At 47.2% G+C, this 18,309-nt stretch overlaps 2 protein-coding genes across 2 annotated transcripts; both read right to left on the reverse strand.

The window, feature by feature from the left end:
• Positions 1-242: 242 nt before the first annotated feature.
• LOC130599821 (ankyrin repeat and MYND domain-containing protein 1-like) lies at positions 243-4,429 on the reverse strand. Its single transcript, XM_057410586.1, has 4 exons — positions 4,263-4,429; positions 2,486-2,544; positions 885-1,031; positions 243-378 (listed from the first exon to the last, which is right to left on the reverse strand). Exons 1-4 carry the CDS (start codon positions 4,335-4,337, stop codon positions 375-377), a joined length of 285 nt encoding a protein of 94 aa, XP_057266569.1. The 5' UTR covers positions 4,338-4,429; the 3' UTR covers positions 243-374.
• A 752-nt stretch (positions 4,430-5,181) lies between these two features.
• LOC130599838 (ankyrin repeat and MYND domain-containing protein 1-like) lies at positions 5,182-7,403 on the reverse strand. Its single transcript, XM_057410615.1, is given in 3 exon segments — positions 5,182-5,420; positions 6,388-6,826; positions 7,379-7,403. Coding segments are annotated over 3 exon segments (687 nt in total). The 3' UTR covers positions 5,182-5,197.
• Positions 7,404-18,309: the final 10,906 nt, after the last annotated feature.

Here is an 18,309-nt window from a genome sequence, read left to right on the forward strand (position 1 = left end):
GCAGAGTGTTCTGGGGCACCAGAAGGATGTGTTATTTACAACTTAATACAATAGACCTCAAAGTGAATTTAGTTTGGGGGTTTTGGGGGGGGTTGGTTTTCTTTTTTTTTAAGGTTCTTTCAGTGAAATGCAAAGCTTTCACTATAAGAACAGGCAGGCAGTAATCTCAACTGCCTGCTCAGGTCCTCTGCAATCTGAATTTCAAGAGCTGAAAGATGAGCTCAAAAAGCAACATACCTTGTCTGGACCATTTATCTCATTTCCATCTTCTGCCCTTGCATTAAGATCTGGGGCAGAATGCAGGAGGTACTGGGTTACCTGGACCCCTTCCTCCCCAGGAATCGAGGCAGCCATGTGGAGAGGAGTTAACCCCCCTAACTGAAAACACAAACATAGCATTAAGACTCCTGTTTACCAGAAGCAGCACTTAAGTAGTGATAAATAGTATTTTAAGAATAATCCAAGCTCACTCTTCCCATATGCTGTGCCTCAGAATGGCCACCAGAAATCTAGAGCCCGGACTTATAAGACTGTGGAATACTAAAGGCCCCAGACGCTTAGCCTGTTAAATATCACAACAGCTGTAACCAACGTGAGGAGCAGCTTTGCAAATATTCCTCAACCACTCACAAGCTTGGCAACCAGAAAACATAATAAGAAAAAAATACTTGGACAGTAAGGAGCTTTGAGTTCTTTCTACTAAAAAAAAAAAAATAAATCTTTGAATAGGATAATTGCTTTAAACAGCTTTCTGGCCGTTCTAAGGCTGATTCTGACGTGCAAGATATTTTACGGTAGGGCACTGAAGCTGCAGTACACATCTAGAATCCCATTATTATGAATTACCATTCAGTAAAACCTTCGATGGAAGCCGCACATCAGACCTGGCTCCCCTTTTTAAGAGGAGTTCCACTGCTTCTGCATCCGCACCTTTAACAGCAAAGAACAGGAGGTGTGGTGGGGCCCAGGATGCGCTGCGATCTGCACCTCGACGAAGCAGTAGCTGGATTGTTTCCCATCTCTTCTGTCGTCTAGAATTGACATAGAAAATACCAGAATAACATCTTGGCACTTTCCAAGAAAACTCTAAAAGCTAGTGGACTAAAATGGCTTGCAGGTAATAGACTATAACTGTCACTTAGCAGAGGGAAGACATGGCAGTCTTTAGGACCACATCACAACTGTCATACCCCAAGCAGGCAACAATATTATGACCTGAAGAGGAGATGGTACAGTCAGTGTATCTCAGCCCTCTAAACTAAAGCAGTGGCATGCAAAGAGCAGCCTCTGCAGTCATGAAAAGCTGCAGCATGGGGACAGATAAAAGAAGCTAGGCAAGGTTCTCTGCATCTTCACCCATCTCACATGTGACTTGTAAAACATTTAATCTTAGTATTGTTTAATGAAAGAAACAGAGTCCTCCTTCCTGCCATCAAAGACTGCTTGGAAGTTTCTTTCCTCAAGTAAACTTCATTTACCCATCCATCCCAACAAAACAAAGGTACAGTGTTTCTCTTAAACAAAAGCTGGCACTGGAGCTATGCTAGATTAGGACAGTATATTCCAGGTGCCATCTGCATTTCTATGGAGGCAAACTATCCACACACACACACACAAAAGAATCTGACACCCCAACAAAATAAAGCAAACAGCACTTGGATATCACCAATACTTGGATATCACCCAGAAATTGCATCACAAAGTGTTCTCACGGTATACTCATCTTTTCAGGCATTGCAGTAACTCTGCTTTACCCACAAGCCCTACATTCAGCAGATCTCTATATTCCAATGAACGATATGCAGTATGCACACTATTTCAGACAACAAGAATCATGGGAGGTGGGAGGATGTGCCACAAAAGTAAAATGTGGCACAAGTAAGGGATGAAGGTCAGAAGGCCAACCATGAACTTTCAGTCTGGGGGTTTTGAGATGTCAAAATGACCTACACTGCCATAAAACCCACACAAAAATTTTGACATCTTTGGTGACTGCTCTGTAAGCAAAGCAAAAAGTGCCCCTTTCAAAGATCCACAGATGCGAAACAGTTGGCCTACGTTTCAGTTATCACTGCTGAACAGACACTTGCAGAACACAACAAGCAAGTTCATATGCAGTCAAGACTTCAAGTAACAAACAAATATATTCTCCTTCCTCAGCTCTGCACTACACTGCAAGTGTCCATGGCATATTTAGAAGCTTTTCACACTCTTCTAACAAGACGTCTTGCTCAAGCACAATGTCCTTTGCTTGAACTGCATTTTTCAACTTATAATCTTTGTCGCTGCTGCCATGAGCCACATTAGAGTGTATAAACAATTAGTGGTTTCTACTTGAAAGCAAGATTTGTACAGTTAAACAATCAAAAAATATCTTTCCTTGCAATGGATGCACGCTTATGTGACATATGTGAAAAAATGTTACCTCCTTTTTGCAAAACCATTTATGAGAGTTGGTCTCCCATTCCTAGCGCATGAGACTTACTCTGACATTATGCCTTCAGCATCACTGACAGTTTCTGAGGATTCTGATTTTTCAGTCCACTTAAAGATTAAAAAAAAAAAAAAAAAAAGAAAAGAAAGGTTACTAAAAAGGTTAAAAAAATCTTCTTCCTGTGCATGACTGAGTATACTAACACACCTGTTAATCACACCTTTAATGCAATACAGCGTATAATGATACTGGAATTTTGTTAACCACTGTTAGGGAAATAATTTAGAAGTAAATTGTAACTACGTTTTTGCTTGTTCGTTTGGTTTAATTTCTTAAAATAACAGAATATTTTTCTTCTTCAATTTCAGGGGAAGTTCAGGTCAGATATAAGGAAGAAGTTCTTTACTGTGAGGGTGGTGAGGCACTGGAACAGGTTGCCCAAAAAAGAAGTGGGTAAATGCTCCAACCCTGGCAGTGTTCAACGCCAGGTTGGACAGAGCCTTGGGCAACACGGTCTAGGGTGAGGCATCCCTGCCCATGGCAGGGGGGGTTGGAACTGGATGATCTTAAGGTCGTTTCCAACCCTAATTTTACTATGATTCCATGGTGTCTAAAGCATGTTTAGAACAGTTAAATCTTTCTTCCAGTATACATCACCTAATTTAAGAGAAAAAGAATTGCTGAAATAAAACGAGACACACACAGATTTTCAACCTGCATTAGCTTGCATGAGAATCTGATACTAGGATCTACAAGGTTAATTCTTCCAAATCTGGGTGCACGTTCAACTCAGAGGAAAAGTGAAAGCAGTGTATGTCTACTCGTCAAATCTCACAACTGTTACAGACACGGACCAACATAGAAAGATCCCCTCTCTACTCCTCATTACATTATAGTACTATGAGAGTTACCAGCTCTACACTGATTTTCTGTGCAGTTTCCAGCAGCAGCTCTCTCTCACTCCCCTTCTCCCTTTCCCATAATTGCCTTGCAACTTCAGCAGTGTTTCGCATGATCACATGATCATACTCTTGGCACTGGAAGAGTGACTTCAGAGCAACCAAGGATTACTTGGGACTTAATTTCCAACAAGTTTCCTCGAAGCATGGGCCTAATCTGTCTAACCTCATGCGAAAGTCCCAGAGGCACCCCTTCCATTTCTAGACTACGTTGAAACACTTCTAAGACCACACAGTTCCTGCCCAGACCCCTTTTTCAGCCGTTTTCTCATCCTGGCTGGTGATTCCCGACATCCTTGCTTTCATTGCTTTCCCATTCCCATGTTTGTACTCTTACAAAATTCATATCCTGTTCCTACACAGGAAGCAAGAGCAGGTGTTTCATTTTGTGGCAGAAGAAAGGTTAGGGATACGACTCTTCCTTTTTGAGTACTCCCCAAGCATCAGCAGACTTCTGACAGAACAATTGCTTTTTAGTAGCCACCTCCATGATGCCAGCAAGGTTACCTAGCACCAGGAGAATCACCTACATCCTACTGTTCTACTTACACTTTTGTAATTCCCATTAACTCTCCCACTGCATCCTCACCGTGTTAAACACCTCGCCAGCATAGCCTCGCATTCTGCTATGGACACAGTGCCTTATTTCAATTGCTGAGTAAGCTTGTAACTAACTGCACAGGGGCATGTTCCTTCGAGTTAGGAGTCAGCAGTGAGAGCAGAGATTATTCTGCAGTCTCAGAGTGCAAAATGTATTAAACTTCTGAGTTTGTCCTAGGGAGTATATACAGTAAATTTTAAAAGCAAGCTTACAGGTTGACAAAATAATGCATTATGATTCTGTTATTTTAGATTAGAAGTAAACAAACCTTGTAACTGTGCAAGCTCCTCTCAGCAGTATTACCCTTAAAAGATTCTTCTGGATAAATGAGAATAAAACACATGGAGAGAGCAGATAATCCTTCATCACTACACTTACTCACATCAGCTCCACTATGAAGAAGAAGATTGACAACAGCATTATGGGAATGAACCTGTAGAGGGGAAACATCCATATTTGCACATATAAGAACACACTTCTAGCGTGGGACATGGAAAGAACTGACAACACAATTTTGAGGTAATGATGCTCTACACTGTTTGTCTAATTCACATTTATATTTTCCTCAAAACAGAAGCTCAGTGTCTTACAGGGTTCAGAACAGAACATTTTTTGGTTAATTTTAAACTAATGGATTTTGCAGGAATTCATCGAGGATTCGTGCACAGAGAGACTAGAAATGACTGAGATGGCTATAGGAGAAATACAGCGTTTGAAATTATCTAGCTTCTGCTTGGCATTTACAGTGAATACTGAGTACAGCTGACAGCAAAACAAAGAAAAAAGGCAGGGGGAGAGACTGCATCCCCCTCCGACAGAAATCGGAGTTGTACACGCATAGCTTCAGCCACCACCACTTTTCAGCAAAACCAAAACAACTCTGTGTGCATCTGATTTCAAATAGGAGAAAAAATAATAAGGGCACAGTCACATCCAAGAACGTAACACCGCATAATCACAACCTGAAATCAAACCTGGCATTCGAAATCACTGCTAATATTTACTGAAGGGCTTCTTTTAGGTTATTTATTCACCACAGGGGTTGGCACGATACCAGTCATTACGGACACTACTCATGCCACACCGCTTTTCTGGTTTTCCTGCTTGTTGAACATTCCTTCGTACTATGTAAAGAAACAAGAGAAAAATTTAATCCAGCCTACTACCCCAGGAATTTTCTTATCATGTGGTAAAGAGTCATGCTTAGAATCTTGCAGCTGCAGCAGCAAGTGCTGTGTATCCACGCTTGTCAGCTACGTCTGGATGAGCAAGCCCGTTCCTCAGAATCAAACAGACCCCATCATATTCTCCTCTTGCTGCCTTCTTAATTAGCTGCTCCGAGGCAAGTTCTCTGGGGCCTGGAGGCCCGTAAGCATTGCGGGCTCCGCTGAGAATGAAGCTGACATCTGAACTGAACTCCATTTGACTGACTCCGTTTAAGCAGCCAGGTACTCTCAGACCACTGCTGCAGTTACAGAAAATGCATCAAGAATAAAATATGCTGGTCAGCAAGATGGGAAAATAAGGCTAGCTATCATTTTAAGAGCTATTTTAGATAGTGTGAGCTTGCTTATATTAATGGGGTGCTGGCAGTAGCATACAGCTTTTATGTAGGCAAGTTAAAAGTATTTTAGATGTTTGATGGATGGATAAGAAAACAAAATGTAACTTCCATGTGTTTTTATGAACCAATTTAGCATGCAGAGTCATGACATTTGTTTATGATTTAATTTTCATCGCCTGCTTTGACTATAAAATATACATATGTAGCTTGTGTTCCTATCAGAAAAGCAAATAAGGAAATACTCTGTGGGCTCAAAAAGCATCTCCGCATACAAGTATCAAGCTACATAAAAACTGATGTGCAGTTGGCAGTTCTACTGGCTGTAGACTTTTTTGTTACAGCGTATTTTGTATAGCCTTGAAGAAGAACAAGAGTCAAGACAACCACAGCGAGTTATCAACAGCCACATTTTCAGTACTTTTGAAAACCTGGCACTATGCTTCTCCGTATTTTTATTTCCATGCAAGACTACACTCTCAGGACAGCGAAGATCAGAACAGGTCTCCACAGCCCTTGACTCCCAATTCTTTTCAAAACTGGACTTCCACAAACCCTGACTTGGTAATGAGTAATGGGATTATTTTTCTAGATGTGACCAGGAGAAACCTAACCTTTAACTTAAAGGAATAAAATCTATAAATTGAGAGGTGAATACGTTATTTGCTTCCTTTTTTTTAAAAAAAAAACAACCTTATTGACAACTTGTAATCTCAAGGCCACAAAACCCAATCTGGAGTGCAGCTTTTATCCTGCAACGCAAATTCGAAAATAATGAACACCCATGGATAGTAACTGATAAAAACCCACACATAATAAACAAACCATCAACAGTTACCTGTGCTTATACACATGCATCTGCATTCTAACATGCCAAGGGTCCTCCTCAGAAAGCTTCCAGGTGTTCTGAAAATACAGAGCATCACACTCTTCCAGGAAGGAGTGAGTCAAAGCAAGATGATCCATGTTAAGGGAATATGCAAAGACTCCTTCAGGTAAAATATCCTTATCATCAAAAGGGAGATGTTTATAGCTATGGAGAAATGGGTCTTCCTCAAGTGAAATATACTCCTTCTGAGATCTGTCATCAATGTATCTGCAGTGTGCTGGATAATCCAAGACAGAAAAATAACCAGGTACTTCAGTACATAGTTTAATTAGATGATCTCTGAGTGTCCACAGATGGCTCAAGACAGGTTCACACGAAGCTATCACAACCTCAAAACAGCCATTTGGAGCAAAAATCAGCAACGTCACACTGAACTGTTTAGCTACAAAGATAAACGAGTAGGAGAAAAGCACTATCACTGGCAGAATATGCTGGCAAGCATAAAATTCTGAGTATGGTTATGATCTGAAGTGTCTCTCTTTTTCCCCTAGCTTTAGATTTTACATCATATACCCAAACTAAAGCTCTCCTGAATCTGTAATTAATGCCACATTATCAACACTGAGCAAGAATGCTGTGTCCTTGTTGATGTCTCCTCAGTGTTGATTGATCCTCTAAATGCAAAGACTCTTACATTGTTTCTCTCTATGTTTTAGATTATTTGATGAATTGCAGAGATACCCAGGGATCAGCAGGAACAGGTGGGCACTGCTCTCCTACACTTGGGACTTTTCAGCTATACCTCTTAGGAAAATGAAGAAGGACTGCACGATCTTAGAAAACAAGACTTCCAGCTTCTACTAGCAACATCAGGGCTGAAAATGATGCCCAACAGCCAACCAGCTACCTGGAAACTTCAGAGTGCTATCTTCACAGTTTCCTAAAATGCAGTATTTTTCCAGTTTCTTACTGCTGGCATTCTAATATGCAGTACTTTTCCAGTTTCTTACTGCTGGCATCCTAATATGCCTTTTGAGAGTACTGTCTAACAAATAAGCTCTTCATCAAAGAAGGAGAATAAGTACCAAAATTATATACATTAGATACGTGAACAAGAAACTTTCCCAGGCAGCACTGGCGAGGCTGCACCTCAAATACTGTGTTCAGTTTCAGGCCTCTCACTACAAAAAAGACATTAAAGTGCTGGAGCTGGTCCAGAGAATGGCAATGGAGCTGGTGAAAGGCCTGGAGCACAAGTGTGGTGAAGGAACTGGGGGTGTTTAGCCTGGAGAAAAGGAGGCTCAGGGGAGACCTTATCACTCCCTACAACTACCTCAAAGAAGGCTGTAGTGAGGTGGGGGTTGGTCTCTTTTGCAGAGTAAAAAGAGAAAATGGCCTCAAGTTGCACCACAGGAGGTTTAGTCTGGATATTAGGAAACATTTCTTCACTGAAAGGGCGGTCAGGCCTCGGAACAGCCTGCCCAGGGAAGTGGTAGAGTCACCATCCTGGAGGTATTTAAAAAGACATGTAGATGTGGCACTTAACGGATGTACACCACTTAATGGTGGACATGGCAGTGCTGGGTTAATGGTTGGACTTGATGGTCTTAAGGGCCTTTTCCAGCTCAAATGATCCTATTATCACCTCCTTCAACATTTCCCCGTGGAAAAGTGGAGTACAGCAGAAGCTAAGCTGTTGAAATAGCATCCTAAATCATGGCAGATCAAAGCATGACAATTTTGCTCTAAAGAACTAAAACACTAAGGGAGCGACTCGAAAAAAAAATAAATAAAAAAACCAAACCAAAGCAAAACACTGCTGACTTTGAAAGGCACGGGAATTGCAGTATTAGCACAGCAATTTCCCAGTTACCTGAAATTTTCTGCCATCCTTCCATTCCAGCGTCCCATAGCCTTCTACACAGCCAAGATAAAGAGCTGTGAATTTGGAACCATCAGGCCAGTAGTAAATCCCGTTTCTGTGGCGGTGGCCTACGTACAACTTTCCCACATATCTCTGTAATCCACAAAAGAGGACAAGACAACAAGAATGATACAACTGGTAGGACAAAAATAAGTGAAATCGCATTCTTACTGCAACAGAGCAGGACTAACAAGATGCAGGCAACTGACACGTGAAGAGGATGAATCTGTTACACAGTGAAGACTGGGCACAGTCTCAACTTCACTTTAGCTGTGGTCTTCAAAGCCCAGCCAAGATTTTACCAATTTCTCTAGAAGCTCTTCCATCACATAGCAATCAGTAGTTCATACTACTTCAGTAGATGTATCTCAGTGTTCATATTCTCATTGCTAAACGACAGAGGATAAACCAACATCTATTCAATCACTCAACAGCTGTCATAAAGACCTGTATGCCAACGCACCTTGAGCATTCTGCATTCAAAACAAAAGGTAAAAATCTTCAACTGTCAGACGCATGTGAATGGATTATTAAAACTTTACACACCACTTGCTTTAAAAGTGCTCCAGAACTGTCACTTTCACCCTTCCGTAGAAAGCACTGATGAAATTTTGTACCATAGGTAAACAAAGTGCTGGACTGTACAAAAGTGGCAGATGCTCCGTAAAAAAGTTGTCCATAACCCCCTCTCTTCAGTGAAGAAAACCTTAGCTACCAACCTGCTCACCTGACTGTACCTGACTGAAATCTGATCGTCATTTATTTAAGTCACAAACACCTTAAGGTATTCACCACTTTGAAGCAAAACCAAACATTTGGAAGATATTTTATATAAATCGATCAAAAATTGTTAATTAAAAGCAAAAAACACTTAAATAACAATCTCAATTCTTCACTTCTTCTATTGCATTAAAAATAATCAAAAAGTGCAGCCCTGCCATAGTCCTGGCACTTTGTGGCATAAAAGGAGTGAGTGCCCCTGGCTTAAAACAAAAGAACATTATGGTGCTAATAAGAGCACTCACAGGAACCATTTACCGTTATCTCTGGGACTGAGGACAGACTCAGCGGTCCAAGGGAGAGCACAGAGGGTGTTACTGTGAAAACGTGGAGCTGTTTTTATTTTCACAGTGGACATGTTACCAACCCAGCCACGGACTGACAGGAACACCAGGAAGAGCAGCGAGGGCTGATTCAACAGCTGAACGTGCTCTCAGACATCACACGGACGCTCTGAAAGCTCTTGCCTTACTCAGAATAAGCGAAAACTTGGCTTGGCACCAGTACAGGGCGAGCAGGGAGAGAAAGCCCAGGGAAGCCGGCATCCGAGCCGCTCTCCTTACAAGGAGGAAGCACGGCCTCCAGACCACCCCTCGCCTGCCCACGGGCGGGCAGGGCTCCCAGCGAACGCACGCTAGGGTACACGCGGCCACGGCGCATCACCGACAGCCGTCCCAGGCCCGCGGAACGATCGTACCCGGGAGGCAGAGCCTCCGGCGCTCGCTCCGCGCAGCCCAGCACCAGCACCCCGTACCTCGCCGGTCCCCGGCGCGCGGGGCAGGCCCTGCCTGGAGCCGTGGCCACAGCTAGCCGCCTTCGCCTCTTCCGTGCCCTTGGCCGCCGGCAGAGCGTAAATTCGCCCCGCGTCGGCGACCATAGCTGCGCCCCCGACAACACTCCCGACTCCGCCTGGTGCCGTGGCAGGCCCCGTATCATGCATGGCCCGCGCGTTGCCGTGGACACCCCGGCGGCCCCGCCAGGAGCTGGGACCTAAAGGGAGGCTCGCGTAGCCACCCTGCGCCGCCGCCCCCCCCCGCACTGCTCTCGCGAAGCTCGGCCGGGCTGCGCTCGCGGCCGCGGCAGTACCGTCTGGAGCAGCAGGTCTAACCGCGAGGCTGGCCGTGCTCACTCCAGCCGTTTGACCTGCTTTTTTCGCCAGCGGTCCTTGTCTCTTCTGCAGGCTCTCGCAGCTCTCCTGGCCGACTTGCTCAACCTTGACCACGCTGCCAGTGTACCAGACCCATACAGCTGTTCCAATCGATTTGATACCGGGAAATAAAGGGTTAACATTGTGCCTGCTTGCTTAAGCAGTCGCTGTGCTTGGTGAAGCAGAACCGTAGGAGTCAAAGTTGCAAGAACGGTGAAGCAGAATTGTAGGAGTTACAGCTGCTAGGCAGAATTGTAGTAGATAAGATTTCATAGCTTAATATTTAAGACATTCTTGTTTAAATAGTATCTTTAGAAAGAAAAGGAACAAAAGATAGCCAGAGTAACAAAATTTGCAAACCTGACAAGTTTCTGCTTCAAGATACATAAAACCAGCTTGTACCCAACCTGAGGTTTGGATAGGAGCTGAAACCCTATTGAATCTGCCTGAAAGCAAGAGGTTACTCGCGGTGATGAAGAGGAACTACAGGCCTTCATCCTCACGTCCGCCTAACGACCACCACCAGGAGGCACTGGCTTATCAGTGGATGCACCTCACTGTGTAGATGACTTTTCTGACAGCCTGGGAAGTGATTTGTGGAACTCATGTGCTCAGAGTTACCTGCCGGCAAACATAAAACATTCTTACTTGCTGAAACCACATCAAGTAACTCCAAAAGAGGCTTTCAAAAGTAGTGAGTACCTCTAAGTGGCATAATCTCCCTGAACCTCAGATCGTAACACAGCCTGCTGATCTCACGGAAGTCCTATGAAAGTTAATTATTTTGTGTGTGTGTGAAACTCACAGATTCTGTAATTAAGCCTTTCGTTGAAAAGAAAGAAAAGAAATCAATAATGCTGGATTCAGGGAGTAATTTGCAACACAAACGGTTTAGTATCCCACATTAAGCATAGGAAGCGAGACAAAATACTGAAGTCTGAGCACTCTTCGCTTTGTGCCCTGAGAGGGGCAGGGAAAAAATAGCAGACGTTAATGGAATTTAAAGTAACATGCTACATAACCACCAGAGGGATAGCTCCCGGTATGGTTGCTCACACATAATACACATTTCTATCATATCATAATACACATTATCTATCTTACATGACCCTGGTTCTAACATCTTCCTTTTCCCTTTTATCTTCACTACAATATTTTAACATTCCAGACAAGCTAAGCAGGGAGCTTAAATCCTGTAAAGTAGAGGAGCTGGTATCTCAAAAAAACAGTTTTGCTCAGGTAACTGCAGTTACCATTTTCATTTAATATTGCATTACTACTTTATGCTGAAATTGGGCTAGGATAAAGCCAATAGCCTTCCTTTGGACCCTTCAGAGTGCACACGGCTTGCAGGGTTAACTCCTGTAAGTGACAATTGCTGTTTTGGTTTGAGGTGCTTTGCAGTCTTTCAGAAAATACCCCCACACAACACTTTCTCCAGCAAAAGAGATAACTTTTTTTTTAATTCTAAAGGAGAAATCCAGATGTTCCAAATGGAAGGTACATGTCTTCTAGATATGATGCTGTGTGTAGCTTGTGGCACAGGTTCACAGACTGGACTTTTGAGCGTGAAGAAAACAGAAGCTACATCTTACTGATGCCCCCAAACTGACAAAACATGCTTTGCTGGAATTCCTCTGCTCAGCCAACGGCTCATAGAGAGCATGTATCTTCTCCAGTGGGAGGTCTTGTACCATGCTGTTAAAGGATGCTGCTATACACTTATTTAGGCTACCCAGAGGGATTAATTTATCAGTTTTTTCTTCTTCTTGTTGCTGTAGACCCTGTCTTTTGGTTATTTCTGAGCACTGTAGTAGAACCAGAGTGCTGGAGGATCTCCAGTTAGGTTTGTGTTTTCACCACCAGTCCCTAGGGTGAGGAATTCAGCAGGGCTGTTGCTAAAGAGCAGCAGCTTCCATAACAAAAAGTAGAGGAAAACCAAAACCTCGTTCCAAAACATACTGCATGCAGCAGGCCTTGTCCTCAGCAGACTTCTCTTTAAAATCCAGAGAGGAGGTATGTCTTGCAGTTACCCTGGAAGTGAGTAATTTGGGAATTTCTGACATAAATAAAATTACAGTGAGCAGTTCTAGAAATGGCTTGATTTTTTTTACATGCTGGCAAGTCATTCGTATTCCTGCAAGGGTCAATATGCCTTCCCACAGAGCAACAGTGAGCCGTGTTTTAATATAAAGTAGCCTCTTCTTTTTCTAAAAGATGAATGAAGGAGACATTTGAACACTGACACTTTATACAGTCTCTTGTATTCAGTTTTGGAATACCTGCTCTCTCTTTTGGCCTCCGACATTCCCTCTGCATGGCTCCTCTACTACTTCCAATATGAGTCTAATAAAAAACACTCCCAAAGAGCTGGTCTCTTGCCTTCAGCTGCAGTGCGAGGGGGAGTGCATGGCTGAGGATGACTGTCTGTCTTCATTCCATGTCTGTGCCGCAGCCAAAACCCAGCAAGGTGAGGACGAAGGGAGAGGAGCAGCGTGAGCAAGGCAGAGAGCTCTGAGAGCATCATGTCACTTGAGTGGAGCTAAACACTGCCCAGCAGCACAGCCCTTCTCTACATGCTCTCTCCCAGGCAGGGCTGTGTGTCCCGCAGGAACAGGGGTTTCGCCAAGGACACAGCCCATCTCAACACTCCCCTTTGCAGTGCACACAGGTGGCTTCTCTGAAGGGTGTAGCCAGAAGCGCAGATGCTCTGCATGACCTTTGCCATGGGTTAAATGCCACAGACAAGTCCCCCGGAACACCAACAGTTAAGGAGAGAGAATCGCAAATTACAGTCTGAAAGACTCCTAGAATCTTGGAAGTCGGGGACCTCTTTGAATAGGAACCTTGTGATGTTATGGGATGTGCTCTGGTGACGAAGCTTGTGCTCGCTGCTGGGGGGACCCACAGAGAAAAGGCTGAGTGGGAGGAGGGCTCAGGACTCGCCCTGCTCCCCTGGGACAAGCCCTGTCTCAACGGGTCTCCCAGAGCTGCCCTGGGACAGGACCTTCCCTCAACCCTCAGGTGTCACGCAGCAGGCAGGAGCACAGACAGGGGCTGTCCCTGGCTTGGACAGGAAGAACTGGTGAGATGAAGGGCCCAGGACATTGGGCCCAGGACCTTGCTGCTCTGCCCGCAGACCCCAGCGCAGGGGGTCAGCCATGGGTGGGGGAGTGTCGTGGTTTAAACCCAGTCAGACAGCTTGTTCACTCACTTCCCCCCCCTTCTTGCTCTCCCCCTACTCCCGGAGGGACAGAGAGGAGAATCAAAAAGAATGCAACTCCCACGGCTTGAGATAAGAACAGTTTAGTAACTAAGGTATAACACAGATCACTGCTGCTACCACCAATAACAACAATGATAAAGGAAATAACAAGGGAAGAGAATACATCACCTCACCACCAGCCAACCGATAACTCACCCCCCAGGCCCGACCAAGCACTGACCCATACCTCCTCCCACCCTGCAGTCCCAGCCCTTCCGGCTAACTCCCAGTTACATCCTGGGCATGACGTGCTGTGGTATGGAATACCTCTTTGGTCAGTTTGGGTCAGGTGTCCTGTCTCTGCTTCCTCCCGGCTTCCCCTCCTCCCTGGCAGAGCATGAGGCTCACAAAGTCCTTGGCCAAACCAAAACATCGCTATCAGCTCTGTTCCCAGGCCGAAAGTCAAAACACAGCACTGCACCAGCTACCAAGAAGGAGAAAAATGACTGCTACTGCTGAACCCAGGACAGGGAGTAAGGGGGAAAAGCCTGGCAGATGTGCCCCATGGAGGGGAGCCACTGAACATGGGCAACTGAACCTTGCCTGCTTCTTCCATGCTGAGCTGTAACCGATCTCCTCATACATGGCCTCAGGGAAGGGCTCCCAAGCTCTCCCAGAGCTTCTGGACAGTGGCAGAACTGTCCCAGAACAGGCAGAGAGGGGACAGGAACCCACTCTGCCCCCCCAGCTTTGGTCCTTTGGGCATTGCCTTAGCAGAGGGAAGTGACAAAGTCCCACAGTGTGCAGCCGAGAACTGGGGAACCCTCTGGCCCAGGCAGCTGCTGCCATTGTGGACACAAAAGCTGTGCTGCCCAGGAGGGTCCCGTCATGCAGGGGCTGGCAGATGGACACATAGTGGTTGTAGGGCGTGATGGTGAGAAGATAAAACTCGTGTGTGTTTGAGGAGAGAAAGAAAAAGACCTGGGCAGCACATCCCAGGAAGAAGGTGGCCCTGGTGTTCCAGAGGGACCTGGCAATGGCTTTAGTGACAGCGGTGGACATGGAGCACAGGTCCAGCAGGGGGAGGTCGAGGAGGAAGAAGTCCATGGGGTGTGAAGGCACTGGTTGCAGGCTGTGGTGGTGATGAGGAGTTCGTTGCCCAGGAGTACAGTCAGGTAGATGCCGAGGAAGAGTCAGACATCCAAGAGCTGCAGCTCCCACGTGCCTGCAAATGGCAGGAGGAGGAAGTGGGTGACGGAGCTGCCACTGGACATTTGCTTGAGCCTGTTATGGGGGGCTTTCCAAAAGGGAAAAGACAGTGACAATTTAGGGGAGAATTCTCTGGGTGAAACCTGATGCATTTCTCACAGAGCACCCTGAAACTGCCTCTTCTCTGGTTTCAGGAAGACTTTTGGCAGGTCCCTTCCATGAGCTCTGGTTGGTGCAGGCTGAGGGTGTCCCTGGAAGGAGGGGGCTCTGCTGGGGCTCTGGCAGAGCCAGTCCTGCCCTCCAGCAGTAAGGAAAGAGAAACACGGCAGGAGCGCATATGGGGCTGTTGTGTCAAATGAAATTCACACGAGATATCAAAGAGCTTTTCAGAAGATCTCACCTGTCCATCAGCTTTGGTCTCAGCTGCCCTGCGCTGGCTCTTTCAGCAGGGAGATGACTTCACCCAGGCTGCTCCAACTCGCAGCCCCTGGGGTGCAGGGACCCTACTTGGAATGACAACCCGCGGTACCCCTGGCTGCACAGCTGGCTGCACACCCCTGAAACCACCCCCGGGAGAAGGCAGGCATCACACACACCCCTTTGATGGTGCACTGGGGAATCCAATGCTTCTCCAGCCCCGCTACTGGGAAATTAAAAGAGGAAGCTCACAAGCCCCTGGCAGCCCCAAGGAGCTGTCCCAAGGATTGTCGGTGACCCACATCCGCTGCCTGCAGGCTGCCCTGTACCCTGTGAGCGGGTGCTGCTACCCATCCCCCAATGGACCTTCCTGCACACCTTACTTTAGAGACAGATCCTCTACACCACTCTGATCTGACAAACCATTTATCCCTCCTCCCCCATTTCTCTTTTTTATTCGTGTTCTTTTTCTTGTCTGGTTTCAGCTGAGGTTTTCTTGTTCTTCCATCTTTCCATGAACCTGCACTCGATAAATGCAGGTGTAGGCCGTGTTTCCCCAGTTGCTCTTCACAATAAGTTTGATGTGCGCAAAGGCTCTGTGCGTGTTCTGTGAAGAGAGTGACAAGAAAACTGAGGTGTTAAGTGTGACGGTGCAATTGACGTTTCTCCCCCTGCCCGCCCTGCTCCTGCTCAGGAACAAGCTTCCAAAAGTGGGTAGGAGTGGCTGTAGGCATCTGAGGCTCACTGCTGGTACCAGGGCTCCTGCAGAGACTGGAGGCACGGGAAGGGAGAAGACACCCTCTGGAACCTGGCCTGCTGGGGACTGCGCCTCCCTTCCCAGTCCCCACTGCTCGAAGCACAGCCGGCAGCACAACCCAATTCTCACCCGCTCCCTCCCTGCACCCTGACCCCTGCAGCATGAGGCTGCCCCCTCCCCAAAAGCCCAACTACAGAAACAAGCAGTATGTACACAGTGAAGATACACACGATCAGCAGGTATCTCCACAGGGATGCAAGGGTACCTGCCGCATGGCAAACAAGGCTGAAGACCGTCCCTGGGCAAAGAAACCAGGGAAAAGTTAGGCCTCTGTCTTGCGGTGTCTTCTCCAGGATGCTCAGCCAAGAGCGTTTTGGCTCCCTGCAGGGAGGCAAGCACCGAGGACTAGGCACCACCTCTCTGGGGTGAAGAGCAGAGCAGCCTGCATTTCTCCAGCCACTTGTGACATTTTGCCAGACTTCTGGCACAGTGCAGCGCTCTGAGTTCACCCCAAGGACTTTGCAGCAAGAACCAGTGCTGAGCTTACTTGCAAGTGCTGTGGCCTTGTCATGAAGCTTTGGTGGCCCTCGAGAGGATGAGCTGGGAGTGGACTGAGGAAGGCGTTTCACCAGCTCCACCTCTGTGAAAAGGCTCCTGTGGGAGGAAAACAAAAAAGATGCCGATTGCTCGCAGTGCTTGCTGGGAGAGCAAGCCATGCTTTCAGCCACGGCCCACCAGAAGGGGGGTGGGCAATGCACAGGGCTCTTGCGCAGAAGCGTCTGTCAGCTTCCCCATGCTGATCCATGACCTGCTGGCTGTATTAGGCCGTGTCCCAGCTACCGTCCTAAGCTGATGCCAGGCGGTGCTGGGAGATGGTAGTGCTGGGAGGTGAGGGGCACTGGGAGATAGGGGGATCTGGCTTTGGGGGCTGTTGGAAGGTGCTTTTGTGTTGGAGCAGTGGGCAGACACCATAGGACGCCTGGCTGTCAGGGGTCCTTTGTTCCCCTTCACCACCCCCAGATGCCTGGGCACTTGCATGTCCAGCTGCCCCGTGCAGGAAGCTGGACTGATGCCAGCAAAGGTGGCTGAAGCCATGCTGGAGGCAGGGGTGACTCTGTGCCTAGGCCAGGCTTGCTGCCAGGGCTGGTGTCTCTGCCAAGTCTGGCTTTGCCCTGGGGGCTCTCGGGGAGGGCAAGGAGGAGTCCTGGGAGGGATAAATCTGCCCCTCACCTTCTCCAGCCTCATCCAGGACTCACCACACCGCAGAGAAACATGAAGGTCGCAGTGCTCAGCATGGCCCTGCTCTTCACCATCCTGCTGTGCACCCCAGCAGATGCTCAGGTGAGTCCCCAGTGCCCCGTGGAGGGGCTCAAGGCTGGGAACAGGTCTTGGCTGCAAGATATCAGCTCCCCTGCAGGATGAAATCATAGTGGTGAGCATGAAACCCCTTGAGTTGGCTTCTCCCTTTCCCAAGCAAGAGGAAAGGGAGAAGCCCCAGGTGATGCAGCTTTCTGCCTTCCACAGTTCTGTTTGTTCCCAAGCTTCCACGCAGTATAGCTCCTGATACCCAGAGCCCAGCTTCTTCCCTGAATGGTTGGACCTATGGAGGTCGCCCTAGGAGGGCCTGACCCATTCCTTCTCTCGGTGCCCCCACACCCCTCCCTTTTGGGCCCCTTCGTCCTTTTGGTCCCCTCAGGCATCTCCTCCCTGGGATCTCCTCTCTGTCCTACCTAGGGTCCCCAGATGCCCTCCCTTTGATCGTTCCCAATGCCTTTGGGACGTCACCCCCCTCAGTCCTTTGCCTTTCATCCTGTCCACTGTGGTAATGTCCCCAGAAACGCTTCCTTGAACCCCAGCTCCCAAACACTCTCCCAGTCCCCTCACTTTGGTCCTCTGCAGTCGTCCTTCTGCCTCTACCAACCACCACGCTTGAAGTCCCCGTATCTTCTGCACTTGAATTCCTCTACCCGACATTAACATCCCATACAGTCCTGTCCCTTCTGCGCCATCAGCCTGGTTAATTCACGCCAGTGCCCTGTCTTTGCGTCCCAGTCATCGTATCCCCTTTGGAGATCCCTAATTCCCCAGGCTGTCCTTCCCTCTGTCCTCACCCCTGGTCACTGCATGAACAGGTATCCCAGGTGCAACTTGGAGCAATGGGGTGGGGGGAGCAGAAGGGATCTTCCTGCTCAGACCAGAGGGAAGCCATGGGCCTGGGGAGGCTGGGGACCCCTGTACCCCACACAAAGCCCCACCAAGGTCCAATCCGGACAAGCTCTTTGCTCTCTTTCCCAGGCAGTCTTAGAAGAAAGTGGAGATGATAGCCTGAATGTAAGTACTGGGGTGGACTCAGAGGGCAACCAGTCTGGGGAACTGGATGGCAGTTTGCGCCTCCCATCCCTTGCTGGTCCCTTGCTGGTACTGGGACATGCCAGTGACCAGTGAGCTTTTGTGGTCTCTCTACAGGGGGAAATCAAAATAGAGGA

The sequence above is a fragment of the Pezoporus wallicus genome, unplaced genomic scaffold, assembly GCF_028554395.1.
Source record: "Pezoporus wallicus isolate ANWC-B61680 ecotype Strahan unplaced genomic scaffold, APGP_CSIRO_Pwel_v1 contig_8071, whole genome shotgun sequence".
NCBI lineage: Eukaryota > Metazoa > Chordata > Aves > Psittaciformes > Psittacidae > Pezoporus > Pezoporus wallicus.